General features: G+C 56.9%; 1 protein-coding gene across 2 annotated transcripts; it reads left to right on the top strand.

Annotated features, from left to right (window-relative positions):
- The first annotated feature begins 724 nt into the window (after positions 1-724).
- GAA (alpha glucosidase) lies at positions 725-21,226 on the top strand. 2 transcript variants are annotated; one of them, XM_050921068.1, is made up of 20 exons: positions 725-829; positions 1,364-2,008; positions 2,276-2,421; positions 3,218-3,383; positions 4,256-4,352; positions 4,675-4,794; positions 5,275-5,393; positions 5,637-5,768; positions 6,540-6,650; positions 7,132-7,245; positions 7,424-7,508; positions 8,144-8,261; positions 9,427-9,560; positions 11,177-11,328; positions 13,335-13,483; positions 13,737-13,878; positions 14,229-14,327; positions 15,998-16,162; positions 18,598-18,750; positions 20,069-21,226. In XM_050921068.1, the coding sequence occupies exons 2-20, from the start codon at positions 1,421-1,423 to the stop codon at positions 20,126-20,128; spliced, it is 2,850 nt and encodes a 949-aa protein (XP_050777025.1). In that variant the 5' UTR covers positions 725-829; positions 1,364-1,420; the 3' UTR covers positions 20,129-21,226. The 2 variants fall into 2 exon arrangements, with proteins under 2 accessions (XP_050777025.1, XP_050777026.1); XM_050921069.1 differs by lacking the exons at positions 13,737-13,878; positions 18,598-18,750; positions 20,069-21,226 and having other exon boundaries at positions 15,998-16,131.
- Positions 21,227-21,259: the final 33 nt, after the last annotated feature.

The raw sequence follows: 21,259 nt of genomic DNA, 5'->3' as shown, positions 1-21,259 counted from the left end.
GAGCTCACCAGATTTGAGCTGCATCGAAGTTGAAGATGGAATATGGATGCCTCTGGAATGGCAAGATGTGTGCAGACAGGGCATGAATGAAATGGAAAATCCTCTAATTTTGTTCATACTTCTCTTCTTTACAGAATACTGTTCTTTAGTGAATTGCCAACAGTCTTTCCCATCAGTGTGAGCACCTCACTTAAGAGCTCCAATTGCAAAAACAAATCCACCTGGCTTTGCTTAGTGGTAGTGCCCCTAACCCTGAGGTATGGCCTCTGCCGATCAGAATAAGCAGAGGGACATCAGAGGGGAAATGCACATTTTTCTAAGCAGCCTGGACTTGTGTTTAACAGCTGTTTATTTCACAGTCCTGTGTAGGAAAAAGAGGAAATGAGCCCTGCATCTTCATCCATTTCAGATTTCCTTTTATTTCATTTCAGTGGGTTGCTTGGCATCTCTTCTGTGTTGTGTTTGTTTTATTGACTTACTGCTCGGCTGTGGAGAAATCGCTACCGCTCTGGGCCTCAGTTTCCCCACTGCACCCCGTGGATCATGCCCACCGCCTTTAACAACGTGCTTTTGAGCTCCGCGCGTGGGAACGGCTACCCGCGGCAGTGAGGTCACGGGTGTACGTGACTTGCGCGCAATCAGCGCGACGCCCCGGCCCCGCCCCCGCCGTGAGACCGCCCGGCCGGCGGGGCGGAGCCAGCCCGCCCCATTGGCGGGCGGGGGCCACCCCCTCACGTGACTCGGCCGGGGCTCAGCTGACTGGCTGCTCACGTGATCGCAGGGGTGCCCCCGGCCCCGATCCGGCCGCTGCAGCTGGGAGCGGAGCCAGGTACGGGGTTGGGGGAGGCGGGGGCGTCTCCTCCCCCCGCCGGGGATGGGGCGGGAGGCCTCCACTGGGCTTCCCTGTCCTGCCGGGCATGCGGTGCCCATGTTGCCTCCCTGGTGCCCTGGGAGCGGGGGCCCCTGGCATCGTGAGAACGGCCACAGCGGGTCAGGCCAAAGGTCCATCCAGCCCAGTGTCCTGTCTGCCGACAGTGGCCAATGCCAGGTGCCCCAGAGGGATGAACAGAACAAAACAGGGAATCACCAAGTGATCCATTCCCGGCTTCTGGCAAACGGAGGCTAAGGACACTATTGCTGCCCATCCTGGCTAATAGCCACTGATGGGCCTGTCCTCCATGAGTTTATCCAGTTCTCTTTTAAACCCTGTTCTAGTCCCAGCCTTCACAACCTCCTCAGGCAAGGAGTTCCACAGGTTGTGGGCTGTGTGAAGATGTGGTGGGGCTTGATCAGTTCACTCGAGGATCCCACTAGACCTTCATGTGTAAAAACTGACTGCGGGCTTCTCTCTGTCCCCATCTAGCTGGCTGCCTGGGCAGGCTCTCCTGTGCTGTAGGGGCACTTGCTCACCAGCCCCGCAATGCCCCCAGTGAGACTGAAGGAGGCAGAGAATTTCCCCATCTGCCACAAGGTTTCCTGCACCGTGCTGCAGTTGTCTGTCATCAGTATTGCTGCCCTGCTTGCAACAGTTGCTCTACACACCATATTCAATGTCCATGAAGTCATTGTGGCTGCTGCGAGCCTCCGAGACCCCCCGGGGCCAGAGACAACCCACAGATCTGGTAGTGCTAATGGAGAAGGACGGACGTGGTATCGGAGGTGGAGAGGGCAACTGGAGACCCCAGGCGCTGCTGCATCAGGGCCCTTGCAGTGTGACATCTCTCCAGATGGCCGATTTGACTGTGCACCTGAAAAACTTCTCTCCAGAGCAGAGTGTGAGGCTCGCGGCTGCTGCTATGTTCCAGTTTCCCCTAGGGGCCCTGCGATTTGGCAGCCCTGGTGTTTCTTCCCAGCCAGCTACCCCAGTTACAAGGTGGAGAACCTGAGTGCCACAGAGACAGGTTATACTGCCAGCCTGACCCGCACTGTTCCCACCTTCTTCCCAGAAGACATAATGGTTCTGCGGCTGGATGTGGTGTTTGAGACGGATGGCAGGCTCCACTTCACGGTCAGTAGGTGCTTTAGCCAGCCACAATGGGGCTTGGGCTGCAGGAGTCACTAGCTGCGGTGCTGGGTGAGGGGTGTGCGCAGAACAATGAGTTTCTGCCTACAGCCCTTAGGCATTACTTCCCTTGCTGAGCAGTTCTCGGAGCTGGGGGGTTTTCTGCCCTTCAGGGTGACTGGTCGCCTACAGGGCGTTGGGTCAGCCTCATAGTTTACTGTAATGAAATGTCACTTGCTCCAGCCTGTAAAGCTCTCTCGGTCTCTCTCGCAGCTCAGGGATCCAGCAAACAAACGCTATGAAGTGCCACTTGAAACTCCAAAAGCGAGAGGCCAAATCACCTCTAAACTATACAGTGTGCAGTTCTCAGCTGACCCCTTTGGCCTGATGGTATTCAGGGAATCCAGCGGGCAGGTTCTGTAAGTGCTTCCACCCTCCTGAAACAAAATATTCCCTTCTGACTCACCCCCTTCTGGAGCCTGGGCCCAGCCACTGCCAAAGGTGGGGATGGGCTACAAGTGGGAAGTGTCATTACTGCCCAGCTATAATCAGAGTAACCTCTCGTTGCACCCCTCTCGGGACGCCTGATCCTTGGCTTTGTATTGTCGCTACCTCACTTGACTTACTCTCCCTCGAGACAGAGAGGCCGCTGCAGCTGTACCTGCCTGTTATGCCACAGGTGCCCTGGGAAGAAATGGTTCCACTGGCATCAGGAACTGGCCAGGCCCACAGGGCAGTTATCTGGGTTTTGTGAACCAGGTGCAGTGTGAAGTGATGGAAGCAGAGGCAGCATGTTGCTGTCAGTGAGTTTCCTGTTTTCATCGTACCGGAATCCATAGCTTGTGTTGACCAAGGCACCAGGTGACTCAGTGCCTTGCTCGGGGTGAAGCAGTGATTCTAGGCCTCAGCTGGGGTTTGGGGCCCTGGCTCCCCACTCCCTTGCTGCTCCCCCTGCCCCCTGTGCAATTCACAGCTGGGGAAAAGACTGCACTTTCTGTGATCACACACGATTCCAGCTGGAAGCTTTCGTTTTCTCCTTTCCCGAGTAGCTGCCATTTCCCTGGCTTAGAGGCTCCTTCCTCTGCCTGGTATCTAGCATGTGACGGCTTGAAGGTCTGTCTGGGTGGAAGAGCTGCTTCTAAGCAAGCATTCCTAGCTTAGCTCCCTGTGGAATTTGCTGTCTGCCTTCAGGGAGTCTCCATTTCTCGTTGGCAGATTGAACACCACAGTTGCTCCCCTCTTCTTTGCTGACCAGTTCCTCCAGATCTCCACCTCCCTGCCATCCCATTTCATCTCTGGCTTGGGGGAGCACCTGACCTCACTTGCCCTCAATGTCAATTGGACCAAAGTCACCCTTTGGAATCGGGACATGGCGCCCACGGTAAGGGATAGCACAAAGTCCTGCTTAGTAATTACTCAGCTTTGCATGCAGGGCCTGGCAGGAAGGACGGAGGCCCATTGTGAGTGTCCCTGCGATGTTAATATGGGCTGTCAGCTCCATGTGTTTCTCTTGACCCCAGTTCCAGGGCTCTTGCTCTCAAATGAACGTTACCTTTTTTTGAGGTTTCTCTCAAGCCTGAGCTCTCACGAGCTCTCTAGGATAGAGCTTGGCACCCAGCCTGGCAGTGGGATGCTGGTGCTATTGTTCCCATAGTTAGGGTTTAGGGTACCTGGGTTCAGCTCTCGGACACTCAGGAGTGTCTCTTCTCCTGCAAATGCAGGTGAGCTTGGCCCCGTCAGCTTAATGCTTCTCACAGCTTGTTGGGGGCCCCTGGTTCCAGTCCCTTGGGAGATCTCTCCCTGGGCAAGCTCATTTCTCTGTGCCACCTACCAGCAACCCAGGTGTGTACAATAGGGACCCAGGGGACTGTCCCGTGTGTCACAAGCTCCCTGAGTCTCACCCTGCTGCCAGCGCTAAGAGCGTGTTTTACAGCCAGCAGGGAGAGTTTGGGGCTGTAGGAGAACAAGCCGCGTCACCACAGAGCTTGCTTATGTTTCTATAAATCCCCATTGCTGCCTGCTACTAAAGAGCAGCAAGAATCCGAGGCAGGATGTGTGGCTGGCGCCATGGGAGCGCCCAGCACTGGTGCCCTGACTATGTGAATGCCCAGCAGGTGAGCCCTGAAAATCGGGGATGAGAAGCTACCCAGCTGTGTACCCAGCCATGTGCCGGAGGGCTGGCTGCTGCATTGCTTCCTGTTAACCGTGCCTTGCCCGAGTATCACTGACACTACACGCTCTGCTGTACTTTAGCCTTACGTCAATCTCTATGGCTCTCACCCGTTCTACCTGGTGGTGGAGGATGGCGGCTTGGCCCATGGAGTCTTCCTGCTGAACAGCAACGCGATGGGTACGTGCCTTGCTACCAGCCACTCCTGCCTTTATTGTGAACGGCTCGGGGGAAGCCGGCCAGCTGACAAGCCCTCAGAGGTGTTTGAGGTCAGCGGCTTGGATTCAGGGACTGCATTTCCTCCTGTGTCACAGGCGGTGTCATTACACCTGCCCATGGCTAGTGCGGATGAGCAGAGACTTGTGGAAGTGGCTCCACATGTGGTTGGCTGCCGGTCTTGGTAGCTTTGTGGTTGTAGGGGGAAGGCACATGTTGTTGGACGTGACCAGAGCGATGCTCCTGGGCTGTGTTCTCAGCCAGCTTGCTCCTGTTTGCCTTGCAGATGTGGTGCTGCAGCCGAGCCCAGCCCTGACTTGGAGAACAACAGGTGGCATTCTGGATTTCTATGTCTTCCTGGGCCCTGACCCCAAGAGTGTGGTCCGGCAGTACCTGGATGTCATCGGTAGGGTGTTCGGCGGAGCTGCCTTCCTGCTCCGCTAGCCTCTGGGAGAGAGGCTGGGCCTTGCCCTGATGCGGCTTTTGTTGGGAGCAAACAGTAGAGCTGTGAGTCTCCTGGCTGGGCTGGGCTGGGCAGTCTTGACAGGGCATGAGCGGCTTCACAGCTGGTGAACCGTTTGCTTCCTCCTTTGCCCAGTGCATCAGGACTGTCCGTGCTGGGGCCTCGGCATCTAAAGCAAAGTCCAGCTCCGTCCCGACATCTGTTCTCCAGAGCACGCTGGGGAGGGCAAGGGGCCACATCATTGGCTCTGAAGGTCTCTGTGTCCCTTCTGCTGCCTGCTGTTGGTGGAGGCAGGTGCCAGTGGGTGGCCGTCAGTCAGGACCCTGCTCTCAGGGTAGCCGGAGAGGAGGCTGCCGAGTGAATTGGGTTTAATCCGTTTCCACATCTCTAGGCTACTCTCATCTGCTTCCTCCTAACTTCCAGGGTACCCGTTCATGCCCCCCTACTGGGGCCTGGGATTCCACTTGTGCCGCTGGGGCTACTCCTCCACCGCTGCGACCCGGCAGGCTGTGAAGAACATGACAGCAGCACAGTTCCCCTTGGTAGGTCTGGTTCTCTCTTAGGACAGGCTGCGTCCCCTGGCAGCAGCACCTCTTGCTATGGAGCCATGAAATGAGCCAACCCTGAGCCAGCTCAAGGCAACCAACGCAGGTGCTGAGCCAGACAGCAAGGGGGTGGGGAGTAGGGTGACGGTGCCGAGTGGCCATGGTGGGTGGGTCGCCAGGCTGTGTGTGGCTGGGGGTTGTCCCAGTCCCTCTCTGACACTGGGGTCTCGGCCTTTGCAGGATGTGCAATGGAACGACCTAGATTATACAGATGCCAGGAGAGACTTCACCTTTAACAAGAACAACTTCAAGGACTATCCGGACATGGTGCAGGAGTTTCACCAAAGCGGCCGGAGGTACGTCATGATCGTGGTAAGTGAAGCCCTGAACGCCAGCCTCCTGTTCTCTTACCTCTGGATGGTTGGCCCCAGGACTCTGCGCTTTGCCTCGTCATCCCGTGTCCTCCCTTTGCCACCTTCCCCTTCAGTGTTGGGAATTTGGGAATCAAACGTGCCACAGCCCGAGTGGTGACTTGGGTTTGGCTACCAGGGCTCAGGCTGGCGCATCACCAACCCAAACGATTTTTGGTGATGGTTGAATGCCCCTGGAGAGGGGACCAGTGGAACCTGAGAACGTGGAGTAAACCACCTTGGAAATACCCCTTTGTCTCCCCATGCCCTGTTGAGAGTCAGTTTCCCTGGCTGCGGGGGAGGGTTGGCTGTAGCTGGCAGGAGTTAGCTTTGGTTGTTGGTCTGATCCTGTTTCTGAAGACCAGGCCGAGGCAAGGAAAGCCGACTGGGGGAACATGGGTTGTGCTTCGCTTGCGGAGGTGTTGCCAATGCGGCATGTGAGTCACGCAGTGACCCTGGTAAAGCAAAGAACTTGGTAACCTCCCTGAAACCTGCTGCTCAGCAGTTCCTTGAATTCAGTTTGCACCACATCCTCGGGCTCCATCCTGGCCTTCTGGTCACCAGTGTCTGTCTCGCCCTTTGGCGGCACTGTGCAGTAGTCAAGGGTTGGGTTCCGCCCGAGGACCTACACATAGGCTCTGGGGAATCGCATTCGTCTCTCTCCGAGAGCATGACGTTTCTCTCCTTTTCCTTCTCACCGATCAGTGAGCTGCTCACATTTCTTCCCTATCAGGATCCAGCAATCAGCAGCTCGGGGCCCCCCGGCAGCTACAAACCCTACGACGATGGGCTGAAACGAGGGGTGTTCATCCGAAATGCAACAGGGAAGCCGCTGGTTGGGAAAGTGAGTCCTGGGCCTGGAGCAGGAGATGAGTCAGTGTCGGAGCTGAAACCAGGGGTCTCCGGGGGTGGATGAAGATGTTAAAGCGCAGAGCCCATGTCCCACTGGTGTCAAACCTCCCAGTCTGTGTTCTGGGTTGAGTGGAGCTCTGGTCACCTCCCAGTGTCCCCAGCCAAAGCAGAGACCTTTTTCCCCAGGGAGGAGGAGTCTCCCTCTCTCCGAACTCATAGGAAGTGTCCCCTGCCATCACCAGAGGCCCTTGACCCTGCCCCAGCGCCCGTTCCACTCTCCTTAGCATGTGCATGGGTCACTGGAGCCAGCAGCCGTCGAGCAGAGAGGGAGAGGGCTGGAGACTGTCTAGATGGCCAGAGTCATGCTGACAAGTGTGGCTCCAGTGGTGTCCGAGTCCAGGAACATGGTGTGAGATAGAGGTGGGGGGGTGAGTAATTTAGCCCCCTCAATTGCTTCTTCCTTTGCCTCCCAGGTATGGCCTGGCCCGACCGTCTTCCCAGACTTCACCAACCCAGAGACTCTCCGGTGGTGGCACGACATGGTGAAGGAGTTCCATGACCAGGTGCCCTTCGACGGCATGTGGATTGTGAGTGACTTCCCTCTCTCTGCCCTGCCGGGACCCAGGGCACCTGGGGCAGGATGGGGATTTGGAACTGGAGCCCTAGGGGAGGGTGGGGGGGGTGGTGCTGAATCCACAATACTTCTGATTCCCTACACATCTGCCAGCATCCTGGTCCAGAAACGAAAGTCCCTTCTCTTGCCAGGACATGAATGAGCCATCCAACTTTGTGGCGGGCTCCTTGGACGGCTGCCCAAACAACAAACTGGAAAACCCACCCTATGTGCCAGGTAAGGAACTGTGGGCAAAGAGCCTTCTGCTAGCAAATGCAGGGGCAAGAGAACCAGTGAGGCAAGAGGGCCCTGAGTCCCTGCACCCCAGCAGCGGCTGGCCTTGCTATCCAATGACTGTCCTGGAGGCATCCAGGCATGCATCCCACCACTCTCCGGTGCTGCACCAAGCCTGTGTGTGAAGGAGACACGGGCGGCTGTTGCAGAAGAGCAGGGAAGCAGCTGGAGGCTGCATGATGAAGCAAACCTGGTTCGGGTCTCGGGGAGGCTGAGCTGGGAGACTTGCGGAGTCCAGGCTGGTTCCTGTTCTCTCTGCTCAGGCAGCTGGAGGCTGAGTCCAGAGACCTGCTTCTGCTCCCGCTGTAGCCCTAGGCATGCTGATGGTCAATTCCCCTTTCCTCGGTGGCGACGTGCCCGTCTCCAGGAGAACGGGGTGCCAGAGAAAACTTCAGCTGCCCTCAGGAGTTGCCAGCAGCCCCCTGGGCCTGAGGCCGTACAGTACTGGCACCCCTCAAGTGGCATGGGGGCTGAGGACTCATGCTCAACCTGCCAGGGTGTGTTCCCTGCAGGTACAGGACTGCTCCATCCAGGCTGCATGGAGCCCTGGGACTCACCCATTTCCTCTTTCCTTGCAGGTGTCCTGGGGGGCAGCCTGCGGGCTGGGACCATCTGTGCCTCCAGCCAGCAGTATCTGTCCTCGCACTACAACCTCCACAGTCTGTATGGGCTGACGGAGGCCATCGCTTCCCACGAGTACGTCTGGCACTGACCACAGGCTCCTGAAGAGGGGACAACACAACAGGCGGGCGGGCGGGCGGCTGGCTCCTAGGAATCTGCTCAATGCTGGGGGCCAGCCCTTGAGAAACCTCGGGGAGGCGGGCTCCAGGGGCTGCTGCTGCAGGGCTGACTGCAGATGCGACTGGTTCGAGCTGCGGCCTTTCGCTGATGGGAGGCTGTGGCAGCCAGACGTGATATGCCATCAGCTGGCCCAGGAGAGATGCTTCACTGCAGCTTTGTGCAAGTGGCCAGATGCATTATGAGTGGTTCCCCATCCCATGGCAGTGCCAGCTGCCGGCCACTCCTGGATGCAGAAGCAGACTGTAGCCCATTACTCTGGCCTTGTGTGGCAGGAGGCTGGATGGGCGGAGATATGGCAGGAGCTGTTCCCAGCCCTCTGGCGTCCTGGTCTGTTTATTGGGAGAGTTTCCCCCAGTGTCTGAAGTTCTCATTTTAACTGTGCAGGTTTTCTGCTGATCTGCTTCCCCTGCAGCCTGCCCTGCCCTGAGATATGCCCAAGCCCCTCCGCTCCCCCTGGCATGACAGGCCCAGAAATGTCCTGTGCCGTCTGAGTTGCCAACACTAGGGGGGCATGTTAACTGCTTCAAGCCTCTTGGGTGCTGTGCAACTCGATCTCCTGAGTCCCAGAGCTGGGGGCCATGGAGAAGAGTGTTGGCTGACTCTGAGCTGACGTGTGTCTACTGGAGCCAGCGGGCTCAGGCTGCGCCCTCCTTCAGGGCTGTGATTCTGCGCTCAGGGCTGGGGAGCTGTCAGCTGAATTCCTGGGATGGACAGAAGGGAGTGAGAAGGGCCCAGCTTGAGCAGGGTCCCCCTGGGCAGCATCCCCTGCCCCTGCGTAAGGCTGGCTCCAGTGTCTTAGGCTGAGAGCTGTTGGCAAGACTCCTGGGTTCCACGGTGCATGGGCAGGTTTAGAAGAGGTGATTCCATTGCACACCCTACGCAGGGCGTCTGCCTCAGTGTGTCTCAAGTTTGCTTCATTGGCAGGGGCTTGTGCTGTAGGTGGCTGAATCCCTGTCCCCCGCCGGCTGAGCCGCGCTGGGTGCTGGGAGGAGACGGATGCATGTGCTGAGCTGGGGAGACTCCTGCTACTGGCCTGACTCATCTGTTTCCTTTCCCCAAGTGCGCTGGTGAGGGTGCGAGGGAAGCGCCCTTTCGTGATCTCGCGGTCAACCTTTGCTGGTCACGGCCGCTTCGCTGGCCACTGGACTGGGGATGTCAGGAGCAGCTGGGAGCAGCTGTATTACTCTATCCCAGGTATCCCCATCACTGTTCGTGTCCTGTGCCACAGCCCTGACCTGATCCCTCTAGGCCCCTTCCCTTCCCCGTCATGTCAGCTAACCCCCTTGGACAGCGTCTGGGAGCCCCTGCCCCTCCTGCCCTGTGCAGTGAGCTCTGCAGTAATTTAATAACTTGATGTTGCCTGGCACCAATCTCTAGGTGCCTTCCTGCTGCATTTCAGGTGCAGTCATCCATGCCCAGTAAACCTCCGCAGGGCGCACCACCCCCCTCGTCACCCCCTGCAATCAGCCTGCCTGCCCCAGGAAGGCTGGGCGAAATGGAGGATACTTGTGACATGCCCTGGGGTTCGGCAGACAGGGCTGTGTCAGGCCAAGAGAATCAGTGAGGCCAAGCTGAGGCCTATTGCTGAGGGCACCTTTCGAGCAGCTCCCTTCCATTTAGGCAGGGATGGGAGTGTGGTGAAATCACCTCTGCAATTTAGCTCTGCTGTGACAGGAAAGTCCAAGGGGAAGCCTGTCTCCTAGAATACAGGGTCCAGGCTGCCTGGGTTCATAAATCTGCACTGGTCACTGGGATTTCCTAGCACTGATGTGAGCCTGAGAACCTTCCTCTCAGGGATCTGCTTCATTGGGTCATGTGCTGTCTTTACTCCTTCCCCTCGCACCCCCGGTCCGAGGTGGTGTCCCTGCTCCATTCATTCTGCTCCCATTGAACTGGGCAGCCTGCCCCAGTGACGCATCGCGGTGCAGCTGGGACATGCCCTGTGGGTTTGGTACTAACCTAGCAATGGTGGAGCCCACTGAGGACTCTCACAAGAAGGATGTGTTCCCAGAGCCAGGGAGGAGATGGGGTTAAAGGGGCCCTGGCCATCCCAGCTTCTCCGAGGCCATGATGTGTCCCTTTGGAGAGTCGCTGCAGCATGGCAGATCCCTTCTATCTTGTTCAGGGAAGGAGGATATAGAAGGAGCTGTGTGTCCCAGAGCTGGGTTAGCGAGAGGATGTGTATAATGGCTACCATGGGGCCTGATATTTGCCCTGGGCATGGTGAACTGGGGCTGTATGCCGAGAACCCAGCTGCAGGGAATTTGCCTGATGAAAGGTTTTTCCTCTAAGGCTGCAGGGAGGAGAGGAACTATTTGGTATTGCCAGTTCCTCTCCTTACTCTGGGCCCCCCAATAATCCTCATCTCTCCCTCTGCCCCATGATGTGTCTCATGCCAGAGGCAGCCAGCCCGGAGACCCAGCATGTTGTCTCCTGCTAGTGAGCCTGGGGCCCTGCCTGCAGCTTCTCCATCTCCTCCTCTGTCTTCCCCTGGCCCCTTCCTAGGACTGCAGCTCTCTCCCCAGCAGCCTCATCGTCAGACCAGCCAGATGGGCAGTTCCCACTCTTGATCTTCCTTGGGTTAATAGACTGGCAGCTGGGAGAGCTGCATGGTGGCTGAGAGCAGCCACTTCCCATAGCTGATGTGCCACGACCACAGGTGTAGTCTCTGGGTCTATCCCCTGGGCATGAGTCAGCACCAGTCCCCCTGTGGGAAGGGGGAAAGATGGGCATTTGCCCTAGTCCTCTCCAGCGTGCCCGGGGTCACGGTGTTTTCCATGCTTCAGAGACTGTGTTCCCCCCTTTCCCAGAGGTGCTGCTCTTCAACCTCTACGGGGTGCCACTGGTGGGGGCGGACGTCTGCGGCTTTCTGGGTGACACCTCTGAGGAGCTGTGTGTACGCTGGACTCAGCTGGGCGCCTTCTATCCCTTCATGCGGAACCACAACGACCACGGCAACAAGGTGAGGGCAGGTAGGAGCCTGGTGCCTGTGCGGGGAGCGCTGGAGGGAATCTCATGGCCAAGCTGGACTCCTCTGGCAAAGCCCAGTTCTTCCTTCTCAGCCAGTGGTGATTCCAGGGAGCTGGAGGAGTGTGTGTGGGGCGGGAGCTGGAGGGTTGTGACCAGGGAGGAGGCCAGAACAGAGTCCTGGCAAGGTGTGTTTCCTAAAAAAGACCTGGAGGGACAGGGCACAGGTCTGTGCCCTGCATGGCTGCTCTGCTGGATGAAGGGGCCCGGAAGGGCTCCTCCACGGAGTGTTTCCATGCTAGTCTCATGTTAAGTGCTGGGAAGCCGATGAGGACTGATGCTGATCTCAGGACTGGGACTCAGGAGATCTGGGTCCCGCTGCTGGCCTGGTCACTGACATGCTGTGACCTTTGAGGCCCTGCCGCTCTCCTGGGCTCGATTCTGCACTGGGACCATAGGGCAGCACGGGCCTCTACCCCTCGTTACCTGCACACAATTCTGTTCCTCGCACTCTCTAGCGGTGCCCACCTTTACCCTGCTCCTAGGGCTCGGTGTCACCTTACACTCTAGGGCACCCCCCCCATACACCCTGGTCCTAGGGCTCAGGGTGTCACCTTACACTCTAGGGAACCCCCCCCCATACACCCTGGTCCTAGGGCTCAGGGTGTCACCTTACACTCTAGGGAACCCCCCCCCCATACACCCTGGTCCTAGGGCTCAGGGTGTCACCTTACACTCTAGGGCACCCCCCCCCCATACACCCTGGTCCTAGGGCTCAGGGTGTCACCTTACACTCTAGGGAACCCCCCCCCCAATACACCCTGGTCCTGGGGCTCAGGGTGTCACCTTACACTCTAGGGAACCCCACACACACACACACCCTGGTCCTAGGGCTCGGTGTCACCTTACACTCTAGGGAACCCCCCCCCCCCCACATACACCCTGGTCCTAGGGCTCAGGGTGTCACCTTACACTGTAGGGAACCCCTCCCACATACACCCTGGTCTTGGGGCTCAGGGTGTCACCTTACACTCTAGTGAACCCCCACACATACACCCTGGTCCTGGGGCTCAGGGTGTCACCTTACGCTCTAGGGAACCCCTCCCCCATACACCCTGGTCCTGGGGCTCAGGGTGTCACCTTACACTCTGTGGGTTTGCAAGGTCTTTTACCAGTGAAAGAGCCTTACACAGTGTTGTTCTATGTACCCTCTCTTTATTACCATTACCAAAGCAGGCTGCACACGCTACCTGCACAGTGTTCACCACTCCCAATAAGGCAGATGAACTTTGCCCTGCTGGCCAGTCAGGATCACGTCGTCCGCGGCCTCCAGCTTCTGCGTGGTGCTAGCAGGGTGTTGAGGTCTGGCAGCTCTGATCCTGGGCTGTGTCCTGATCTTGGAAGTTCCCAATAACTTCTTTTTGGACCCCAGTTTATATAGTGAAACTTGAGTCCAGCTTAGCTGTACCTTAACCAATCGTTTTACTACAATTTTACTAACCAATCCTAACAAAATTATCTAACAGTCCTACCCCAGTACCTTAATTAATTTACACCTAGCAAAATTAATTATGTAACAGACAAACAAACAAAGAAGCAGACAGACTATACAAGCAAACCATAGACAGTGTGGACAAAACAATAAAGAAATGAGGATTTCACAACCACAGCTATTGAGAAGTGATTTTTTGCCGGACAGGATGCTGTCAGACTGTTTTTCCTTTAACCACCTTAAGATCTGTTTCTGTATCTGGTGATAGTGGGTGCTGGTAGGACAGGATTTCCTTCCTAGCAGCCTGATATTCCATTGTTTTAATGTAATTTAGGTGGGATGTGAGGTTGTGACTTCCTGCTTCTCAGCTCATGGCTGCTGCTCTCCTAAGATGGCTGCAGACAAAGGCCTTGGGCTTTACAATATGGCTACAGGAAAAGGTCTGATCCTTACAGTGGGATCTGCCTGCACCCTCCTAGTTTCTCAGCCAGACTCCTCCTCTCTCGTAGCCCCAGGAACCGTACGCCTTCAGCCCTGCAGCCCAGGAGGCCATGAGGAAGGCCCTCTTCCTGCGATACTCGCTGCTGCCGTATCTCTACACCCTCTTCCACAAGGCCCACTCTGCAGGGGAGACGGTAGCACGACCCCTCTTCCTGGAGTGAGCATCCTACCGGGCCCGCAGCAGGGTGGATGGGTTGGTCTGGGTGTCTAATTGGGGGCTGGGGGCATGGCACGGGGATTGGCACCTGCCAGCATTCAGTCCAGTGCATGGGTTGGCGTAGCACAGCTGCCACTGTTACAGTCGTGCGTCCCGTCTCCACCCAAGCAGCAGGTGCTTGGCAGTGCAGGGGCTCTGAAGGGACAGTGTACTCGGTGTTAGAATACAGGCTTCACCCGGATCCATTCTGCAGGTTTCCCGCGGACCCGAACACCCTGAGTGTTGACCGCCAGTTCATGTGGGGAGCAGGGCTCCTCATCACGCCAGTGCTAGAGGCAGGGAAGACCAAAGTCAGTGGCTACTTCCCCATAGAGACTTGGTATAACCTGATGGCAGTAAGTACGCGGTACAGCCGGTGCTCTTTGGAATAACGTGGGTTCTTGGCCTTCCACCAGCAAACAGCCGTCGCTGTAAGCTAACTCTGGTCTGGTCTCATCTCCCCTCCGTTCCTAAATGCGCAGCTCCCCCGTCACATCCCAGCAGGTGTCTGTTAATGCAGTTCCTGGTTGGCCTGGCTTTCCCTGCATGCTGCTGGCTTCCCGGGAACCTCCATCCTCACATGAATGCCAGGTTCCTCCCTGTTCATAGCGTTTGCAAGGCCTCTGATGTTTGGCTTGATTTGGCTTAGCTAATGAGCTGTGCCATGGGGTGTAATGATTTCCTCTCTCTATCCGTTGCTCTTCAGGGCTCCGTCATTCACAGCAAGGGCCAATGGGTCCTCTTACCAGCTCCACTGGACACCATTAACATCCATGTGCGGGCAGGACACATTCTACCTCTGCAAGTGAGTCTCTTCTGAACCATTGCCATGTGGCACAAGTAACCATTTCCCCCTCCAGTGTAATCCCGGTTCCCCCAATCCCTTTGCTGAGGCAACAGTCACAGGTGGCGTGACTTCCATCACACGGTTGCACCTCGTGCCTGAGGTTTTCTGGCGAAGGTGCATGCAGCTTTGAGCGTCAATCAGCTTATGAACTGCAGGGCTGGGGATGTTTGCAGAAGATGAGGGAGCAGAATGTTGTCAGAGAAAGGGCCTTACAGGTGGAGGGATTCTTATGAGAAGGTTAAGAGTTAAATCTGAGGCGTCCTGCTAGACATCACAACATGCAGGAAATGGAAAGGAGAAAAGGGAGGAATTATTTAGTATCATGAAGGGCCGTGAGGAGAAGATAGCCAAGGCTTCCGTGTTAAAATGAACCGTAATGAAATAGTTAAGCTTTTGCATGGCATTCATCCTTAGGTTTCAGAGTCAACACCCTGTTGAGCTTTATGGGGCAGCTAACAACTCTCAGCTGTTGTTTCAATCAGTCTTCAGTAAGGCTTTCTGTTTCTTATTTCCAAAACACTTTGCAACCACAAGGGCAAGAAACACCTAACTCTGAATTGAAAGCTTAGGTTCTGGTGCTGAATCCATGGTGGCAGAGTGCATGAGGCCTGAGCGTAACGGGGGCTAAGAGAGAAGGGATGGAAGATGGATGACAAAAGGCTGGGCATCTGCAGGAGATTGCAGAGTGGGGACAGAGTGTCCCCAGGGCTTTTTTTTTTTAATTGATGGGACCGTGGGCTCTGGCCTGGGAATGCTGTTCGTGTCCATTCGCTATCACGCTGCTTGTTGGTACCAGAGTGGGGAAAATCGGAGTTATTCAGGGCACCTGGCACACTTGGCAATATGACAGTGCCAGCTTCTAAAATGTACCCTGAGGAAAGGGCATGTTAACTGCTTAGCCTGGCGCCAGCTTAGGGTAGAGATGCTGCTTCACGTCAGCCATGTGACAAGCTGCAGGTTGCAGAATAAGCTGCGCAAACATAGATCTTGAGTTACCTGCACAAGCGTGAGTTGCTAAATGGGCCGGGAATGCGATTCGATAGATTCTTGCTGCGTGGGCTGTGCCTGCTGCCTGGGGCAGGGTGTGTCTGCCCGAGAGCAAACCTGCGGGCTGTCAGCCTCGCTGTGGGATTCAGCTTCTGAGTGACACCCATCCTGGCCAGTGTGTCATGGTTTCAGGACTGGGTGCCCATCCTGCTGGTGAGCAGCACCCCCCTCCATAGCGTTTCTGGGGCTGAAGCTCTGAACTCCTCCAGAGGGGAAATGCCATGGGTTCTGTAGGAGGGGATGCAGTTTGGGTCATGCCCCAAGGACCTCCTGCCTACCAGATTGCTAAGCACATTGGCCCTGATCTTCAGGACCTGCCCTGCTTTCATAGGCTGGGAGTCCCAAAGTGGCTGTGATGTACAGGGGAAGAGGGTTAGCTGTTATAAACTGGGGCTGTTGCTACACTGGCCCCGTCTGGAGAGTCAGGTGTGTTGGGGTCAGGCAGTGAGGGACCTCGCACCCAGAAGATGACTGGCAGGAGACGTAAATTTATATCAGGGCCCTGGCCGGCAGCTGCCTGAGGCCACCCCCGGGAACTATTTTGCATAGAACCCCTCTAACTGCTGGCTGCATCTCCCTAGGAGCCTGGCTTCACCACCACAGAGAGCCGGAAGAAGGGCATGACCCTGGTAGTGGCCCTGACAGTGGCTGGGCTTGCCAGAGGCGACCTGTTCTGGGACGACGGTGAGAGCCTGCTGACGTTTGAGAAGGGCGACTACACTCAAATTCTCTTCCTGGCCACGAACGTGAGTTTGGTGGGGGAGTTGGGGAGGGATGCTAAGAGTGACATCTGCCCTGTGCTGGAGGGTGCGGATGGTGCCCTGCCGCTAGCGAGAACCAGGGAGTTTTCCAGGGCCTCCTAGGGTGTACTGCAGAGGTGCAGGATCCAGACTGAAGTGCTGGATCCGGAGCCTTGGCTTGCCTGCTGGTAGCTGTGCTTTCTGCACATGGGTTTCTGCAGTCTAGTCTCCTGGGCAAACAAGATTGGACAGTTGGAATCTCCCAGCTGTACCTGGAAAGAGTGTGTGTGTGTGGGGGGGCTGTTCCCAGCAGGGGCTGTCTCGTCCGAAGCACTCAGCACAGCGAAGCAGAAGGTGGTTTCTCTCGAGTTTTCCTGGAGAGCGAGTGCCGTTGCTGGTCCCCTCTCCCCAACCCGGGTACTGAGCCTCACTGGCTGTCCTGGCAACGTGGCTGCTGAATGGCACAGCAGGGCCGCTGGCACTGCCTGTCTCCTCACTCTGATGAAGGACTCTGCCACTCCCTAATGGCTGCAGAGCCCAGAACAGTCTGTGCCCGGTGGTGCTGTCTGTGCCCCGAGGCTAGAAAAATCAAAGGAAGCCGCTGAGGCTGGACTCAGGTCTGGGATTTTCCCACAGCCGGAGGCAGGCTCTGTGGACATGGCTACTTTAGACCTTGGCTTCCGTTTCTGGCCAGCACCATAGGTTAGTGAGACGCCTGGAAAATACCTGGTGATAGAGCTTCCTTCTGCTGGGCTTGTCCCTGTGCCCTGGGATGTCCCCGTCCTGGAGAACGAGACCCCCTTCAGCAAGCTGTATAAATAGGGTATCTTGCGTACAGCGCCGGCTTTAGGAAGTGCAGGGGCCAATTCGAATGTTTTCGGCAGGGTCCTGGCAGGGATGACTTAAAAAAAAAAAAAGTGTTTAAAAAAAAAAAAGCCTTTCATTTCTTCCATGTATTATTTACTTTCCATAACTATATAAATAATACAATTATATATTATGTACATTGCATCATATTTGCTGTTGATTGGTTATTAATGACCGCCATTTCACATGTGTGGGTCTCTGCCACTCCCTGCGGGTGTGCACATGTGTGGGTCCCAGCTGCTCCCTGCCCCCCTCATTGAAGCAGGTGTGCAGGGTTACTGCCCTGGGAACTGCAGGGCAGCAGTGGACATGGGGCTGGTTGGAGGCAGGGCAGGGGCTGACTGGAGGTAGGGTCTGGCTGCAGGTAGGGCAAGGGGTGCGGGGCTGGCTGGAGATGGGGGTGTGGGGCAGGCTGGCTTCAGGCAGGGCTGCAGGGGGATGCAGCAGGGGTTGGGAGGGCTAGAGACAGAGGAGTAGGGGACTGGCTGGCTTCAGGCAGAGGGGTGCAGCAGGGGTTGGCTGGAGACGGTAGGGGGTGCGGGGCTGGGTGTGGGCAGGGCAGGGTGTGCAGGGCTGGTGCGGGCAGGGATGTGGGGGGGGGCTGGCTGGCTTTGGGCAGGGCCACAGAGGTGTGTGGCAGGGGTTGGCTAGAGACAGGGCAGGGGGTTTGGCAGGGGCTGGCTGTGGGCACGGGGTGCAGAGCTGGCTGCAGGCAGGGGGGTGCGGGGCTGGTGCAGGCAGAGCAGGGGTGCAGCAGAGGCAGCTGGAGTCCCGGCCCTTTAAATAACCCCCAAGCCTCCCGCTATCCCAGGGCTCTGGGGGCTATTTAAAGGGTCCAGGGCTCCCCTGCTTCTATCCCGCCCCGGACCTTTTAAATAGCCGCAGGAGCCCTGGGGAATGCATGGGGGCGGTGGGGCTCCGGCGGCTGTTTAAAGGGCGGGGTGGCAGAGGCAGCTGGAGCCCCGACCTTTTAAATAGCCCTGGAGCCCCCCACTATCCCAGGGCTCTGGGGGCTATTTAAAGGGTCCAGAGCTCCAGCCAGGGCCGCGGGGCCATGGAAGACCCCAGAGCAGACCTCAGCCAGGGTAAGTAAAAAAAAATTTTAAAGGCGCCTAAGGCGCGGGGCCCAATTCCCAGGAATGGGCTGAATCGGCCTAAAGCCGGCCCTGCTTGTGTACAAGATGTCTGGCTGCAAACTGTGTGACGAGGGGAACAGAGCAACATTACCCCAGTGCGAGATCTCATATGGCGTAGCTGCTGAGACTGTCCCTCCCTCTCGGGCTGGGTGTGGGCCTGCCTCCCTCCCCCAGGAGGATCTGTGCCCAGGAGACAGTGGAGCCTGCACGGATCAGGGCATGATCAGCTCCTCCTGCCTGACTCTCCAGGGAAAATGGCCTGGGTTTGATGTCACGCTGTCACCTGGGCCGGAGACCCACCAGCTCCACCTCAGGACTTTGCTGTAGTGTCAGAGGGGAGGAGCAGGTGGGCTGAGGAGGGAGTCCCGGTACAAGCCAGCCTGGCTGGAGGGGGAATGTCAGCTGGCTTGGAGACCTTACCTGGGGGAACTGTTGCAGGGTGTGCTGCTGAGTGAGTTGGTGCGGGTGAACAGCCAGGTGGATGGGCTGTTGCTGCAGGAGGTGACAGTGCTGGGTGTCCCCAGCCCGCCCCAGAGGGTTCTAGCTAATGGCATCCCTGTCTCCGATTTCTCCTACAACGCAGATACCAAGGTAAAGACACCTGCACTTCCTGCCTCATTGCTTTTCTGCTTATTCTGAGGGCTGCAAAATAGACGTCTCATTCCTGTCCTTGGAAAGGGGAGGCTGCCTCTTCTGGCAGGGACCTCAGGGAGAACAGTCACAGAGGAGCATCCTGCCCGGGCAGCTGGCGCTGAAGCTGCTGCTGGGGGGAGAGGGACAAGGAGAGAGGTCAGCCTGGATTCTGAGGGTGCAGTGGAGGGGAGTCGTTTAAAAGTGGCCTGGAGAATAGACCAATCCAGGGCCCCTTCAGCTCTGAATCCCTGGAATCTCTGGGGGAGGGGAGGGGCCTGGAAAGGGTGGAGGAGAGGTGGAGACCCCAGGGAGCATGTGGCAGAATGGGCCTTGATACTGTGTCATTACTGGGGGTCACCCTTGCTGCTGCTGTTTGCTGTGGGAGTGGTGGGCTGTGGGGATCCTCATGGGGGGTTGTCAAGGAGTGTCGGGGGAGACAAGGTACACCCCCGGCTTCCTGCGATTCACCGTGACTCTCAGCCAGCCAGTAAAACAGAAGGTTTATTTAGACGACAGGAACACAGTCCAGGACAGGTCTTGCCAGTACAGACAACAGGACCCCCTTTAGTTAGGTCCATCTTGGGGGGGGGGAAGGGAGCCCTTCTGGGCTCCCCTCCATTTTCCCAGCCAGCTCCAAACTGAAACTCCCTCCAGCCTTCTCACTCAGCCTTCCCCCGGTTCCTCCCCCTGCCTTTTTCCCAGCTTCCCAGGCAGAGGTGTTACCTGGCCTCCAACCCGCCCCCCCCCCGGGGGTCTCATGTTACATGCTCAGGTATCCTCCCTCAAGGAAAGTCTCCCATCCCCAATGCAGCCAGTCCCAGCAAAACTCCCCTGCAACCTGCCCAGGTCGATACTCCCCACTTAGTGTTCAGAGAACACATTAAGAACATTCCCACTTCGTCACAGGGGGCCTCGAGAGCTGAGTGGGGATGAGATCCAGGGTTCTCTGGGAATCACTTTGAAGATCTCAGCAGCGAATGGGATGCCTTCTCTAGGGTGTCCATTTAACGGGGCTGGAAGTGTGCCACAGGGAGAGTTCTCTAGAACTCTATAGGACCATTACACCCCTTGCATCCCATAGATAGAGCATCTCCAGCATTCTCCCACAAGGCAGTGTTTGGGGTGTGCCCTCATGGGGGCAGAGGGTATTCACATTGCCCTGATGCAGTTGTTGCGGATGGAGAGCAGGTTCCCAAACGAGCTGTTCCAGCCACCCCGCCCCCAGAGGCTGTGATGTTTGTTGTCGCTGACACTGAGCTCCCCTTTGTCTCCTCAGATCCTGATTATCCCACTCTCTCTCCCAATGGGGGAGCAGTTCATGGTCACCTGGTCCTGAGCCACGATGGGACGCCTGCCAGTTTCTGCTCCTCTGCACTCTGGTGAAAGAAACAAGTTGTCAGTAAATGCAATGCAATTGCTCCATGCTGCCTTCCCTGTGGGAGCAGATTGTGTCCTGTGACCTGTGGGGGTGGAGGGATGAGGTCAGGGGAACGAGCTGTTTTTCTAGCTTAACTCAGGTGTTCTGGGGTTGAGAGTTGGTGGTTCTTGGGTGCTTAGGTGAAGGCTGTGGATCTGCTGAACTAGCCAAGAGCTCCATGCCACAGCCATCCCCAGTAGTGCCACACGGGTGTATTGGCTGCTTCTGCACCGGGGACCTGATCAAGCTACTGTGTAAGCCAACGGTCGAACTCCCATTCATTTCAATGGAGCAGGGCTGGGCCCTAGAGGGGAAGGGGAACCAAACTTCAGATCACTTCCCAAGTGGGCGGCACAGGCACTAGGGGAAGGAAGCGGAGTGCTCAGCGTCCACAAAGACAATCTGTTGCAGTGTTTAAAGCCATTAACCTTCCCGAGGCTCGAGCATGTTGTGGGAGCAAGGCAGAGGCTCCAGCTGCATTTGGCAGTGACTGTGTCCCCTGTGGTGATAGCAGAGCTGGGACCCTTGTTAATACAGGACTTGCACTGTGCCAAATGGGTGTGCAGCTTGTGGCTTGCTGGGAGCAGGCAGAGAGTCTGTCTCCTGGTCTGAAAGCAAAGGAGACACCTTGGTTTAAGGCTTGAGAGCTGCAGGGCCTGCCCCAGAATGTGCTTGTGAGGATGCTTGCTGGGGTGCAGTGGTTCTCAACCTATTTACCATTGTGGGCTGCATCCAGTACTACCTGTATGGCCCTGAGGCTGTCACGTGGGCCGCAGCTGTGTGCCCAGTGGGCCGCAGGTTGAGAACTGCTGCTGGGGTGAATTGGGGTGTGGGAGAGGCTTGCCTTCCCCTGTTTTGTCTGTGCGTTGGGCATGCCTTGGATGTGGGGCGTTGTCCACCTGGCCTAGAAAAGCGCAGAGGGATGGGCTGTGGGTGGTCCCGTCACTGTGCAGTGGAGCTTCCTGCTCTTCTGGGGGGATTTATTGCTAATAAAGATCACTGTGATTGTTCTTTTGACCTTGGCTCGTGCGGACGTGGAGTGTGGCGTAA

The sequence above is a fragment of the Gopherus flavomarginatus genome, chromosome 12, assembly GCF_025201925.1.
Source record: "Gopherus flavomarginatus isolate rGopFla2 chromosome 12, rGopFla2.mat.asm, whole genome shotgun sequence".
Lineage (NCBI taxonomy): Eukaryota > Metazoa > Chordata > Testudines > Testudinidae > Gopherus > Gopherus flavomarginatus.
The sequence above is the reverse complement of the archived record's forward strand: the minus strand, read 5'-3'. Positions and strand labels throughout refer to the sequence as shown.